Source organism: Telmatherina bonti (genome assembly GCF_933228915.1).
Source record: "Telmatherina bonti genome assembly, chromosome: 3".
NCBI classification, from domain to species: Eukaryota; Metazoa; Chordata; class Actinopteri; order Atheriniformes; family Telmatherinidae; genus Telmatherina; species Telmatherina bonti.
The window spans coordinates 14354623-14370434 of record NC_136621.1 but is presented as its reverse complement, the minus strand read 5'-3'; the positions used below and the strand labels follow the sequence as shown (position 1 = coordinate 14370434).

General features: G+C 41.5%; 1 protein-coding gene across 2 annotated transcripts in view; it reads left to right on the top strand.

Annotated features, from left to right (window-relative positions):
- Positions 1-14796, top strand: part of LOC306774461 (ras and Rab interactor 2-like) — a 61220-nt gene extending 46424 nt beyond the window's left edge. The window contains exons 8-13 of one of the 2 annotated variants that reach the window (XM_079264500.1): positions 900-2267; positions 9508-9590; positions 9688-9913; positions 10049-10180; positions 12540-12703; positions 13896-14796. In XM_079264500.1, the coding sequence (XP_079120626.1) occupies positions 900-2267; positions 9508-9590; positions 9688-9913; positions 10049-10180; positions 12540-12703; positions 13896-14222 (2300 nt within the window). In that variant the 3' untranslated portion in view covers positions 14223-14796. Of the gene's footprint in view, positions 1-899; positions 2268-9507; positions 9591-9687; positions 9914-10048; positions 10181-12539; positions 12744-13895 lie in introns of both variants that reach the window. The other variant, XM_079264501.1, reaches the window with a different exon arrangement.
- The last annotated feature ends 1016 nt before the right edge of the window (positions 14797-15812 follow it).

Genomic DNA, 15812 nt, shown 5'->3' with positions numbered 1-15812 from the left:
AGCAGCACATGAAAGCAGGATTCTTCGGGTTTTTTATTTGGATCAGAGAATTTGGAATATTGTTCAGCTTTTGACCAATACAACAAATCTCTATCAATCCAGCTTGCGTTGAAGAATTTCAAGCAGAACTTATATGACTTAAGTTATAAGAACCATCTCAGTTTTCTAGTATTTAACTAGGTCGATATGAGGTTTTACTGTTTGTTTAACTTGCTGCCACGGCGTCAGCTGCTCGTGGCTCACACGCAGCTGAGAGGACACCACGGATTTCAGTCCCCAGACAACAAGTTATCATAAGACATCCGAAACTCCTCCACCAGCTGAAGCTGGTGCCTTCATTGGTCCAGAAATGTAGGAGTTAATGTTCCTATTTTTAGACCCGCAGCATTAGTCATCATTCAGCTTTTGCTTCGGTCACTACAAAGACACGATGAAGAGTTTAAAATTCACGTCATCTTCTTCAGACTGTGATGGAACCGCTGGATTGGAGCTTTGAGCTCACGGTTTAGGTAAACAAAAGGATCTGAAAAGCAGTCATTCATGGAAGCTTCAGGGAAATAACAGAGGAGGAAGAAGGGAGTGGTGGAACTGGAACTGTGTGCTCTGTGGTGTGTTTAGTGCCCTCCCACTCTGTCATTAGCATGGGCAACTCTCTCTCTGTGTGTCTGAGTGTGTGTCGGCAGCCAGTGAATCAGAGCAAACACACGTCCGCTGCATTTCTGCGACAGATTGGAAAAAGGAAACTCTGAAAAGCTTGAGGAGACGTTTAAATCGTTGGTGAGAAGAAGCCGAGAGTGGGTTTCCTCCTCTGATCCTCTCCGTCACTGAATTCATGTAGCAGCTGCTGTTTTAGAGCTTTTGTTAATGTTTGTTTCTGTGTGTGTGTGTGTGTTTTACAGGCTTCTGGGACTCAGTCCTGTGCAGTCAGCGGCGCTCCTCCCCCCAGCCTTGTTGCCGTCTGAGCCGGACCCTCAGCCCCCAGCGGACTAACAGGAACAGGGAGGTCGAAGGGTCGCAGCGGCGTCATACCGGGACTCAGTGCGACAGCGCACCTCCGACCTTACAGCCCCACACTCCTCCACCTTCCTTTCACCTGGAGAGCAGATATCCCAGCGGCCCCCTGTGCTTCGTGAACCCCCTCTTCCTGCAGACACATCCCAACCAAATCTGTGAGGACCCCCCGCCTCCGCTGCCCGACGGTGAGAATGCGGGTGAGTCGAAGCCGCTGAGCAGCAGCCAGAACAGCGACCACCACGTTGACCAGATCAAACTCAACGGTAAATCCCGCCCCCCTCCTCCTCGCCCCCCTCCTCCCCGCTCAATGCCACGCCGCCGGCCTGCACCGCCTCCACCTGGACCTCCAGCAACCACCGCCAAACCCAAGAGCATGCCAGAGGCTGCAGCCGCAAGGCAGCAGCAGTCCAGCCGGCGCCCAGCCCCCGCTCCGCCATCAATGGGCAGTAAGCCGAGCAGCCCGCCCAAAAGCACCACGTCCTTAAACCCGCCGCCGCGGCCCAAAAGGCCCGACCTGGAAGCCCACCGCTGTCATATCGCTCTGGATGATGAAACCATCGCCAAAGCCCTGTCCCGTGCCAAGCTTCCAACCTGCCAGCCGCCAGCCGCCGTCCCTGCTGACCCCTCGCCGGAGCAGAGCGCCACAAGTCCGTCAGCTCCTCACGAGCGGGGACGCCAGCGGCTCAGTGACATGAGCATGTCCACTTCCTCCTCTGACTCTCTGGATTATTCACAGTCTCCTGGGTTCTCTCTGGGTCTTCCTCCGAGCCCATCTCAACACCTCAACCACCAAGACCCGGTGGACGACAGCAGCGAAGAGGACGAAGACGGCGAAGAGGAAGAGGAGGAGGACTATGGCGTGGGCCTAGAGGCAGATCTGGAAATGCGCCTCCGTCCCTCTTTCAAATCTCGGAGGCGAAGGGTCGGCGTGAGCCTGAGCGGGGGATCCTTCATCCTGCCACGGGCTCTGAAGGGACGCTTCAGCAAGATGAGCGGCATGCTCAGCTCCCTCATGACGCCGGAGAGGCGGACCGTAAAACGGATTGCCGAGCTTTCCCGGGACAAGAGCTCCTACTTCGGCTCACTGGTTCAGGACTACATCAGCTTCGTTCAGGAGAATCGAAGCTGTCACACGTCAGGAGAAGACTTTCTGCAGACTCTCAGGCAGTTTATGACCCAGATGAAGGCGTACCTGCGTCAGAGCTCAGAGCTCGATCCTCCCATCGAGTCCCTCATACCGGAGGACCAGATCGGTGAGTCTCTTGGCTTTGCTCTGAGATCTGCTGGTGGCCTGCTGCCTCCTGACTTGGTGAAGCATTTCCACATTGAGGTGTAGGCATTTGTGTGGTGTTTGAGCCATATCCTACTTCTGATTCCAGATTCAGTTCTCTACCTGTTTTCATTCCTTCACATTTGAGAAGTAAAACTGGAGTTTCTTCCGCTGCCATGTTCCCTGAGTTGGTTTCCACGACATTATCGTGGAAACCAAACCTGTAGATGGTGATTTCCATATTTGTCTGCCTCAATACGGGTGTTGGGTAACAGAAATGCCAGTGTGCTGTGCCGACTGATTTATTCTTGGCTTGTGCTCGCTGGCAGGATTTCACACTGCAGCTGAGGCTGAATCTGAAGGGAAGAGATTTTACTTAAATGTTCGTTCGAACCAAGAAAAGCAAATTTATACCAACAGTATGAGAACATAAAACAGTCCTTATTTATACGGGACAAACTAACAACAATGTTATTGATAGTTTTTACAGGGAAAATTAAATATGTCGAAGCAAAGAGTATTTAAAATAGATTGAAGCATTAAGAGTTAAAAAAAAATAATGACAAAAATAGTGAAAAGAGGGGAGTTTTCCTTTTGGTTTTCTTTTTTAACTCTTCACTTTGAAGTAATAAATAAAATGGAAAAATTATTTACATTTTAAAAGGATTTAAAAGGAGGATTTTTAGAGATTGCTTTACATAATAAGTGCTTAAAAACTTAAAGCAGCGTCAGTGTGTTTAGCTTTAACTAACTTATTTCTGATACGATGTGCATCTAGCCGGAATTCATCGTTCCAAGACAACAAAACCCAATTCGATGTGAATAAACTGCAGCTTTCAAAGTCAACAAGTTAATGCAAAGAGATGAATGTTGAATTTACATGTTCATTTCTTTAACATATAAACAACAAAGTTACTACTGATAACATAACATAACATATCACTGATATTGGCATCGTTTTGGTCAGAGAAGCTTATTTTGGGCATGTTTGTGCTTTTTCACAACAATCTGATCCAACAAGAATCACTTTATCATTATTTATGAAGTTTCTGACAGTTTTCAAGCCTTACGTTTAGACAATGGCTGCAGCATCTAACACAGCAAACCACTCTGTCTGGTCTACAATCTCTTCACCAGTAAAATGTAATTTATTTGTACTGGTATCGGTACTTGGTAATGGCAGGTGCTAAAAAGCAGGTTTTTGCACTGGAAAGAAAAAGTGGTATCGATGCATCTGTGGAAACAAATAAAATCTGTTTATCAGAGTAAAGCTGGTAACACGCAGGAAGAGCCATAAACCAGTCAACATTTTATAAACTAGCAGCTTTATTTGAAATCCAGCTCTTTCATGGACAGGAAATCAGTGTAGAGATTTCAGAACTGGTGTAGTATGATCCACTTTTTGGTCATTTATTTGTTGGACCTAGAAGCACACCACGTTAGGAGAAATAAAGTCCACTGCAGAGAGATGTGTGAATCAGCTTTTCTCCAACCACATCTCTAAAACTGTTGGGAGTTTTAGCAAAAATGTGAATAAAAAAAAACAGAAAACGCTGATCTTGAATTTACTTGACCTGTAAAGAGTAGTTCCAAGGTGATGTTAGCATTGTGTAGCATCCCCTCGTCTTTTAACTGGAAACATCTGGAAAGTGAGGAGACCAGTTGCTGGAGTTTTAGGTTGTCCCATTCTCAATAGTCTCACGAGTCCAGACCTCGTTGCTAAATTTAACTTTAATAGTTCTTCAGATGTGTTATACTGGTGGAAAGTCCAGACTGCTGGCAGGTTTGACTCGTCTCCATTTCAGTTCAATTTAGCTTTATTTATATAGCACCAATTCTTCTAGTGCCTTCATCTAAAGGCACTTTACATATAATCAGTTTGAGCCAATTCATTCTCATCCAGTCAGTATTCATACAAGCCAGTTCATAATAAATAATAGGAAAACCAACGGATTGCATTAAATCTTGACTTTGATTCAGGCCTCCATCCTGATCATGCATGGTGCGCCAGTTTAAACGAGAAAACTCCCTTTTACCAGGAAGGAAAAACCTCTGGCAGAACGCGGCTCAGGGAAGGTGGTCATCCGTCTCAACGGGTTGGGGTGGAGAGGACATGGAAGAGACACCAACAAAGCAAGACTACTTTAAGACCAGGGAGACCGGAGTAGACATCGGTTAATGATGCCGATAGTGTCACAAGTTTTTACATTGAAGATAAGGAGCAGAGAGAGGAAAGGAAGTGTCTGGTGCATCATGGGACGTCCCTCAGCAGTCTGATGGCGGCATAACTAGGGGGATGGCTAAACCACCCCTAACTATAAGATTTATCAAAAAGGAAACTTTTAAGTCTAATCCTAAAGGTTGAGAGGGTGTCTGCTTCTTGAACCCAAACAAGGAGGTGTTTCAACATGATGCTCTTCCTCCCATCGTACTCTTGGAAACTCTGGAAACCACCAGTAAACCTGCAGTCTGAGAGGGAAATGCTGTGTTAAGAATATATAGAACTATAAGATCTTTGATATGCAATGGAGCATCAAGAGCTTTATATGCATGGAGAAAAAAAAATTAATTACATCCTAGATTTTTTTTTTCCAATTGTCTTTGAATGAGTTCAGTTGCAAATTCATCTTATCTGCAGCTTTTATAGTTTTGACCGCTCAGAATAATCTCATCAAACTGCCTTGTTATCAAAGCTGTCTATAACTGTTATCAAGGCTCCACTGAGTTAAAAATATCCCTCTATAAAAACAACATTTACTCTCAAGCATTCTCATATTCCACATCTGCAGCACTAAACTGAGCAACCTTGAAAGAGAAACGTTTAAAACTGCTGAAGCTTTGAGTGTTATGTGCTTATTAGCGCTACAGAAGTGCCACATTCGTCACAATGACAAAAGAAATACAACAAATTCCCTCTACAGTGAAGTAAAATGGTTGTTTATCGTCATAATCAGAAAAAAGCTGTTATTTTTATTTTATTTTAAGGTCACAAACTGACACGGTACCAGATGATCTAATGAGGAAAAGGGACAGTCTGTTGTTGTGAACTAAAACCAACTCGCTTTGCATGAATATGTGAGTGTGTGTTTGCACACAGCTCGCATCCCTTGTTCATTGTAAAACAATAACAGCAAAGCCTTGTTCCCAGACAGAGGAGTGGTCTATTCTGACCACAGATCCACTCATACAGATGTTCCCTCTGCACAGGGACACGGTGGAGACATGTAGAGATGCAACAGGCAGGATGCTGAAGGTGGAGCCTGAGCTTAAAGTTGGAGGTTCTGTTCACACGACGAGGCTCTTCAGTGGGCTGTTAGGCATCTGTGGAGTTTAAGCTCTGTGGAAAAACATCTCAAAGGAGAAGTTTAGATTTGTTTATGTTACAGACGAGCTTGCAGTGGAGGAGGTGAACGAGGAGGGCTGTAAATACATTCAGTTTGCTGTCATGTGTGTGTTCTTATAGCCGCGATAAATAACAAACAAACCATAGATGTTAAACATATGGACCAAGGCGGGGAGCAAAACCAGCTCGCCAGAGCGTCCAGTCTGGCTCATTAAATGGATAATTAAATGAATGTGAAAATAACTTAAAAGATATTAAGTGCTTTTTTTTGTAGATGTAACTGCAGTTCTTCATTTGTTTATGTAGGTTATATTTTTTAATGTCTAAATAAAAGACATTTTCAAGGCAGGGAGATAACTTGTGTATTTTTTTTAATCAATGGATTTAATTTCTGTTTGAGTCGGTTCAGGTCAGGATTACTATACAGATGTGGAAATGTACATATGTGCATTTAAAACAACTTATAAAGCTTGAAAATTCCTGAAATCATGCTGTGAAATATTGTAAATTTCACTGTGAAATGTTTAGTGATGTTGATCTTTCCCTGATTTGTAAGCTCATGTATGAGTGCATGTATCAGTGAATATGTGAACGTACCATCTGTAAAATAAATAAAATATGTTTTAAAAAATAAAATATATAAATTAATACAAATATTTTGGCCGGTAGTTGCTTAGGTACACTGCAGCCCCTCAAGACCTTGCATTGAAATACGCAGGTATAAAATAGATGGCTTTAAAATAAAATAAAGTAAATACATTTTCAATAAAAATAAATTTTAGATAAAAATATAGTGTATATAATAAACTTAAAAATGAATTGTTATATGAAGTTAACAAATTTACTTAAAAAGTTACTAAATTTGAAATTTAGTTAAATATAATAAATTTCTATGTATTTTTGTAAACTAAATGTAAACTAAAAATGTAAACTAAAAACAATGTATACATGTTCAATTTATTGAATGCATATTTAAAAATTAACATAGTAAATGATAATCATGCTAAACTGAGGCAAAATACCAGTGAAACTAACAGGGACCAGGGAGTTTTTCTATTAGGCTGCTATTTAACTGGTGGGGCCCACCAGGGATAAGGTTGTGCTTTATGTGGCTACTGAACTAAAATATGTTTGACACACGTGGAATAAATCTACCACACTTGGTCAGACATGAGGAGGACCGTTGTGATGTTACGATTTATGCTCATTAATTCCGCTTTCTTCTGACTCAGCATAAAAAAATCTCCATCAGAGCGTGATGCCCATCCACCTCAATGCTGTTGCAAAATATGGATGGTTATTAGCATAAACATGGCATAAACTTTGCCTGGAGGCTGGAATGGTGGAGAATGGATGCTTGTGTCAGTCTAACCAGCAAACAATAAAACACCACTGTGTCAGTTCAGCAGCCTGCATATGAAGCCTGTATGTGTGTGTATGAGATACTAATGGAGCATTTTTTAGGTGTAGATACTCAGAACTGGTTCTAGTCTGGTAAAATACTTGGGCATGTTGGTGCAACCAAAGGTCAGGCTCTAACAAACCAGCTACACTTTAACTGACTTTATTGTAATAGTAAATATGTAACCTGTTTGAGGTTTTAGTGTTAAATACAGGTTTAGTTGTTGGTTGTGAAAGAAAACGAGATGCAGTTCCTATAAATGACACATTAGATGATAATGACAATAAAAAAAACCCATAGAGTTTGACCAGTTCTTACAGTTGAATAAATACAACTTCACATGAACACACAACATGCGGTTGATTCATCTAACAAAAACTAAACTAAAATGCCGAAGCAGTTTGTGGAAAACTTCATTCACATCATGATTAAACAGCTTGTACTGGTGTAATGGTTTCCTGTAGCCTCTCAGATGGTTGTACAGAGATTTTCTTCTTTCAGTGGAGCTTCACTTGATTGAGATTAGCAGCATTTTTCTTTCTTTCTTTTGTGCTATTCTGTTGTAGCTCTGCCAATAGCTAGATGGACTCCCATTTGACTCTAAAATACTTTGGCATCCAGAGGAGTTTGTGATCCGTTGAGTAACTGCAGGGTGTCCAGGTCCTGTAGCTGCGGGACAAGCCCAGATCATCATCCCTCCGCCATCGTGTTTGGCAGCTGGTGTGATGTATTTTTGTTGACTTAATGTGTTTGGTTATCACCAAACATGCTGCTTTGCCTTCTAACCAAGCTGCTCCTCTTCAGTAAAGAACATTGTTCCAGAAGTCTTGTAGTTTGTACGGATGCAGCTTTGCTAACCTGAGTCGTGCTGCCATGTTGTTTTTAGCGAGAAGCGGCTTTCTCCTGCAACGTTTCCAAACAATCCCCACTTCCTGTCGTTTTCTAAACGAACTGTCATGAACGTGGGAGTTTGAGATGTAGTTGTTGAGTTTGTTTTTACAGTTTCTAGAAGAGTTGCAGGGTCTGATCCCATCCTCAGATTGATGAGCAGCAACACCTGCTTTAAGGTCACATGCTAATTAAACTTCAGCTTTTATAGAGGAACTCATAAAAATAAGTTATTAATCTGTGTATTGATAGGCAGAACCTGGTTGCTAGTGACTCTCTTAACTCCTATGGAAGTAGTACAGACGGACTGTTCCTGCATCATCGCTTCTCCATCAGGACGGATGAAGCATTTATTTGGTTTTTATTTCTTTAACACCTCCAGTGTCAACAAGTCATTGTTTAAAGATGTTGTTCATGGTAGTTGTTCATTTATTTCATGGTAGAAGTTTCTGGGTTTTGCCTTCCCCGCTGTGGAAGTTTGGATGAGAATTTTCAACAGTGTTAAACTCCAAGCCGACAGTCACAGTTAGACGATTCAGCATGAAGATGACTTATAATATGTGACTTTAAAACGAAGAAAGATTGCTCATAACCTTCATGAGAAATACTGACCTTTTTTTTTTTTAGATCATGAGACCATTATTACTCAACTTTTTTATACTAACGTTTAAATTGAAATGAAAAGAAAACTGAATCAAATAAAGAAAAACGTCATATGTAATCAAGTTACAATAGATTTTTCTGTCTAACCACTGAAATGCTGCTTTAGTTTTACATTTCTCTGTAAGATTGCCCCTAATCCATCACAATCATAACGTCAAATGATGGCATCTTTCTTTTAATGACTTTTTCTTTTACATTTAATATTTTTTAAACTTTTTGTGGCCTTTAACAGCACTTTGGTCCATATATATTGGGATGTAGTTAGTTTAAAATTTGTAGTCTTACATCACTGTGTCAAGATTAGCAGCTTTGTTTGTTTAATCAGAGGTGAAGAGAAACTTCACCGCTTGATAAAAAAGTAAAAGACAAAACTGAAATAGAGAAAAAATGGCAAAATAACACACATATATACATATACATACATATATATATATATATATATATATATATATATATATATATATATATATATATATATATATATATATCAATTATGCTAAAAAAAAAAAAAAAAAACTTTTGCCCTTACTAGAAAAGCCATTTTTATGTATGATATAAAATTATTTACAATTTAATTAAGAAAAGTTTAAATTGCATTTGAGAACGATGATGAGAAGCTTCATCTCGTTTGAGTTTCGAAAGTTTGAGTTTCAGGATTTTTGATCCGTTGTGGGTTTTGTCATCTGCGGTGGCGAAGTGTGTGAGTGATACATCTTTTGTGCTGGAACTGCTGAAGGTACAATATTTTCAGTAAGTGATGGGACGGCTTCAGTTTAGTTTTGCTGGAAATGTGCCGACGTTGCCCAACAGTCATTCAGAGGAAAAGTTACTCATCTCCAAAAAAAAAAAAAAAAAAAAAAAAACTGCATGTGTGAGCTTGTTTCTTATCAAGTGTGTATTTGTGTGTGCTGCCTTTATCCTTTGCAGACCAGGTTCTGGAGAGAGCCATGCACAAATGTGTCCTGAAGCCTCTGAAGAGCATGATTGAGGTGGCTCTGCACGACTTCCAGGTGAGTCCGGACGGATCCACCCCGGTATGTGAGAGGTGTTAAGACATGAAATGACTGATCAGTAATCTCTTGTAATTCCTTTTAATCCCTGCTGCAGGTGAGCAGTGGAGCTTGGCAGCAGCTCAAGGAGAACTTGGCCCTGGCGAAGATGAAGAAACCCCAGGATCTGGGGGTGGACGGGGCCGTGCCCCCCGACTCTGTAGCTATTGAGAAAATTCGCCACAAGTTCCTAAACATGAGGAAAATGTATTCCCCTGACAAAAAGGTGTCGCTGCTGCTGCGAGTGTGTAAACTCATCTACACCATCATGCAGGATAACTCAGGTACAGAAAGACCAGATTTGGTTTTCGCCCTCATCTTCCATGGCAGACTCACACTGTCGACTTTTCCACCCTGTGTCTGACCTGCATGACCGCCACTCCTACATAACGCTCTGCATCCGGTCTGCTTCCTTCCAGGGAGGATGTACGGGGCCGATGACTTCCTGCCCATGCTGACTTACGTGGTGGCCCAGTGTGATATGCCACGGCTGGACACAGAGATCCAGTACATGATGGAGCTGCTGGATCCGTCTCTGCTTCAAGGAGAAGGTAGGTCCTGTCCATCTGCTCAGCGGTCTTCTCAAAGCACTTTTACAGAAACCGTCCAATTCGATCCAATCACTGTGGACCAGTTAGCACAAATTCCTTATATTGTCCACATTAGTCCAATTTATATAAACTGTTTTGATACAAACCAGTTTTAAGAATAATTTCCAAGCAAAGAAAACACACAATGGAATCGAGTTTCTAATTAATTCAATTCTCCATCCTGAGCTGCGACGACTAGACGTTGGGGAGGAGAATCAGGAAAAGAAACTTCTATCAGAGCCAGTCTCCAGAACCAGTTGTCTTTTTTACAATTCCATTTAGAAACACATCGTTTAACATGTTTCTGATTGCGCTTTGAAGATGTCAGTCGGCGTTTTTCTGGACTTTGACCAGAACCAAACTGACTGGATTTAGTCTCTATGCTAAGCTAAGCTAAGCTAAACTAAGCTAAGCTAAGCTAAGTTAAGATAAGCTAAGTTAAGCTACGTTAAGCTAAGTTAAGATAAGCTAAGATAAGCTAAGTTAAGATAAAGTAACAGCATAGAAATAAAACAGAATCAGAAAGATGTTATAAATACTTAACTTAGGGCGCTCTGTACAGGAGGTCAGCGTGGGATACACGCAGTACAGAACATGTTTGCGGATACTATGAAGCAGAAATGCTAGCATGTGGAACACAAACATGACAGAGATACAGGTAGAAGACTATCAAGTACTGGTATCCAAAGCAAACACCGTTCAAACCCCAAGCGCATATATATACATAACAAAAACATGAGAACAGCACTGTCCGCTTTACAGCTGCTGGTAATTTCTCCACTTCAAGCAAACTTCAGAAACACGGTGTCCGATGAAAGCAGAGACTCTGTTGATTATAACAGCTGATGGCTTTCTGAGATATTTAAGTGTGTAACACATCTATAAAAGTACCAGTAAAACTGCTCAGGTTATTTTTGTAGCTTCTACTTTTGCACAGTTCCTCATCAGACATTACTTTACTTGTTCCTAGAAGAACTGGGCTTCTAGCAATGTGAAAGTAATGTGGTTTTCTTTTCTGAGATAGCCATTTACCTGCTCTTCTGTATATTTTTTTGGTTATTACACTTTTGTAGTAATATCACTGCTCAGTTTTCTTTTGAGACTAAGATTTTGTTGTGAAGATATACATAACTTGGTTTCAGTGTGTCGTTCCAGACAGGAGGAGAAAAAGTAGATCTTGTGATGAAGGGGTTCAATAAGAGTAATACTTATGCATTACAATGATGAATGGATGCTTTAAGTTAAACTTTAAATACAACTGAAAAGAAGCAGAGATGAAGAAGCCTCTGACTGAAGCTACCCAGTCTCAATGAGTGCCTTCAGGAACTTTTTCAGAGTTGTTACAGTTTTTTAGCTGCATGAACTTTGGTGGATTGTTATTCATTAAGACCTTTTTCTTTTTTTATCCCTAAATTTCTCCTGTCAAATCCATGCTTTCCTACACGGCAGATGTGTTGCATTATGTTAAACTGACATAACTTCACATAAGCATGTGTTGAGGTTGAATGTACAACACCAGAAACTGCTGGAATAAATAATATTAACAAACGTGTGTTTAGAGTGTCATGGAAGCTGAAGAATAGAGACATGACTAGTATTGACATCATCTCAGTTTTCTTGTGGTGTGACTGCAGTGAGAGATTTAGGAAAAAAAAAAACCACTGATGTGAGTAGTGTAGAGTATGTGTTGTGTTGTTTATTATCAGTTTGTGCAACAAAATCAGCGTTTGGGGCTCCAGCTCTGTACTTGTGTTGTATTTAAACCAAAAGTCTGAATTTTAGAGTTACTTTTGGGGGGGGGGTCAAACATTTAGTTTCAGCTTTTTTCCTGTTTTATTCAGAGATGTTAAGAAAAACTTTCACTGTTTTCTGTTTTCCAGGCCTAAAGTGTTTCAGTACTCTTCCTTTTACTTTAAATTGGTCAAAATTCAGCCTGAAACTATTGAAAACATCCTCATGAAGTGTGATCTTGGTCACTTGTTAGCAAGTAAGTGGCAATTTTACTGTGAGCGTTTGAGCTGAGCTGAGTGGAGCCAGACGGCTCCGTGAGGAAAATTGATCAAATGTGACCCAGAGGAAGGAAACGTCTTGATGTGCAGGGTTGGAAATTCCTGTCAGTGTTTGATCTGAATGGTTTGGAGCCGGTTCAGAAGCCGCTCCCTCCCTGAGTGAAATTCTTTCCAGTCGGTGTTAATCCACCTGGCACGTTAGCTTTACGCCAGACACTCAATATGAGAGACTTCGTTTCACTTCTGAAACATTTGACCACAAAATGTAGCTGAAAACTCCCCCGTGTTTTTTTTCTCTCTTTTTCCTTTAGGAGGCTACTACCTGACCAGCGCCTACGGAGCCATGGCCCTGATCAAGAACTTCCAGGAGGAGCAGGCAGCCCGGGTGCTGAGCTCCGAGGCCAGGAACACGCTGCACCAGTGGCACCGCCGGCGAACTGCCCAGCGTTCAGTGCCGTCTGTGGACGACTTTCAGGTATCACGCCTGACCTGAGCCCACCTTGAGCATCCAGGCTGTGAGTCTAAGTTGTACCATTTCCAAAATAAATCCGACCTCTTGCAATGGAAAGGTGCATGAAGATGCTGCGCTCTCGCCCACGTCCCTGAAAAGGAGCGGTACTGCTAACCATCACGATATATCGATTCAGTGGGTAATGATTCACAGTTTGCCGATTTAACTATCTCTGCCACAAAACCATCGCAATTGATCCAATTCAGGAGGCAGAGATGGTTCTGAGGCAGCGTCACCTGTTGATTTAACACAATAACATCCATTCATTTCAGATCACAAACAAAAGTAAAATGTCACGTGTGCAAACACACACTCTTTCTTCAATCCATCTCACATATGATTACTGTACCGATGTTTGGTTGATATTTCATGCTGCTGGATTGCAGATCATTGAATCGATGTAGATCAAAATGTTGCCAGGCATGTAGCAACCAGTAATCTAATAATTCAGGCTGCGTTATGGCTAATAGGTTAATAACTTACCAATGATGCAATCGTACCTATTTTTGGTGAGCAAACTGCACCACAACTGCAAAAAAATCTTTATCTCTCAATACATTATCAACTGCAAGTTTTTCCGAAGGCCAGTAAAAAGAAAAAAAAAACCCAAAACAATATTGTTACTTATGAAATTGTTGGCTAAAAGGAGGTCAGCAGGTCAGGTGGTGGGGCTGCTTGTCTTGTGACCTGACGGTCTGCGGTTCCAGTCCTGCTTCCCTACACTGCCGCTTGTTCTCTGAGGCCCAGTCCGTAGCCCGGATAAATGCACAGGGTTGCATCAGGAGGATGATACCTTCAGCGAGACAAGCTGGAAGGACAAACATTACATAACTGCCTCAAAAACATAATTGCATTATTGACAGTTATTATGCTATTGGCTTTTTTCTATTTAAAATAACCGAAGATTATTATGTTATTTGCCATTATTACATTATTAGTTGCTACAACCCCTGATACTAACATGGAAGCATGTGGATCTGGATGTGAGGAGCTGCGACTGTAGCAGAGAGCACCCTCTAGTGGAATGACAGCTTGCAACACCTTGCATGTGAACCCGTCTGGTTTATTCATTTTTCATTCATTTGTTTTTCATTCATTGTGGAGGAGTTTTTTTGTTCTGTTTTGTTTTGTTAATTTATGATTTTTCTCTTTGTAGAACTTCCTCCGAGTCGCCCTGCAGGAAGTGGGCTCCGGCTGCACAGCCAAAACCATGTTGGTGCACCCATACACAACCACAGAAGAGGTCTGCTCACTCTGCGCTTACAAATTCAAGATCTCCGACCCGGAGAACTATGCACTCTTCCTGGTCCACAAGGACACCAGCCAGCAGCTTGCTCCGGACACACACCCCCAGCGAATCAAAGCTGAGCTCCACAGCCGGCCGCTCACACAGGTTTTCCACTTCGTCTACCGGAAAGTGCCGAATCTGAACCTCTGCATCCCGGCCGTCATGCAGAACGGAAACTGCCTTCAAGTTGAATAGAGAGCAAACGTCTTTACGGTGCCTGCAGGTGTATGTTTTGTAGATAGATTTTAGCATGTCTGAGTGGAAGCAGGGAGAAGAAATAAGTGATTTTAGATTTTTCTTATGAACCAGCAGCCGGTTTGGGTTGACTCTGACCACGCTGCTGTTTCACTCACACATGTGCAGACTGGCAAAGATCAGCAAAACCCTGTTTATACTGGATGTTAGAGTGTGCAGTGTTGAAGGAGGTGAGACGTTTGGATGTTGGAGGTTAGATTACACATAAAAAGAGCATTTTATGTAACTAACTATTGCCTTAACTACTGTTCCAGGTGCCTTCAAAAGGAGTAAAACATACCGTTTGCTACTGAGAGCAGTAAAATGAGTCATTGTTAAAACGTTTTTTTTTTTTTTTTTTCTATTATGCTACAATTGCAGGTCAATTGTAGAGTGTATTTCTGTGTAGAAATATTTTTATATTCCCTGAATTGACAAAGATTTGTATTCTGATTTAATATGTATTCTGTACTGGACTCGATACTGGACTTATTTATGCCAGTAATTTCTGAAAGATCCGTTTAAATCGATACCGTGCCTGTTTGTTAGGAAAGGCTAAAAGCTGACGGTGGAAATAAAATTCTCTGAATGACACAACTTCTGGTTTCCTGCTGCATATTTTTCAAAGAATTTCGTTAAACTTTCTTTTATTTCAACTTATAAACTGTACATTTAGGACGCGTACATGCATAAAGCAGTGAGAACATCTGATGGGAGTGAAATGCTAAAGACTGACTGTAGACTTCACGTTGATCCCGACATTACCACCTTTTGAAACTGTTGAATGAGAAAGACACTAATTTTCTGGTAACAGAGTTAAAATACAATCCTAGTCAAAAGTTTGAACCCACTTTCCCATTAGATTTAATAGGGAAGTGTGTCCAAACTTTTGACTGGTATATCTTAAATTCCAGTGCAAGGACAGCAGTCTAAGCTGAGATCCTGAATCTACTTCAGATCTACCAGAGGAAAACCGAGGCGCTGCAAGCCACATGAGAGATACAACCATCCAGCTGCATCTGCCTCCAAGCTACTGAATCACACTTCGTTTGAATGAGGCCTCCTCATCAGAAATCACATTTATGGGTTCTTTTCTACACAGAGGAGCAGGAGGTGACCGAGCTCTTCGTGCTGTCATTTGGAGCAAGGCTAAACTTCTTTCAAAATAAGTTTATTTATCTTGTTTCCATTATTTTTCATTAATTTAGACCAGGGACAACAGCAGGAATGCAGATGAAGAGATAAACTGACGGCTTCACCTTTCAGCTCAGCTCTCTGTTCACATCTGTCAAGCTGTCACTCTCAACAACCCCCACATATCGTCCACCTGCAGCTGTCAGTGCCTGCTCAAGGTTTCTGCTTGATTAACCCAAAAGCAGCAAACTATCCACAAAAAGGACAGTTTCTGGAAACCCTGCTCTCCGTTGACTGCCTCGGGAAAAACTGTGACACACTAATACATCACTTACCCCTTTTCACTTGGTTGTGTTGATTAAAGTGTTTCAGTCTTTGGCAAATTATTACAGCTGAGTTTGAGTACATGTGCAGCCA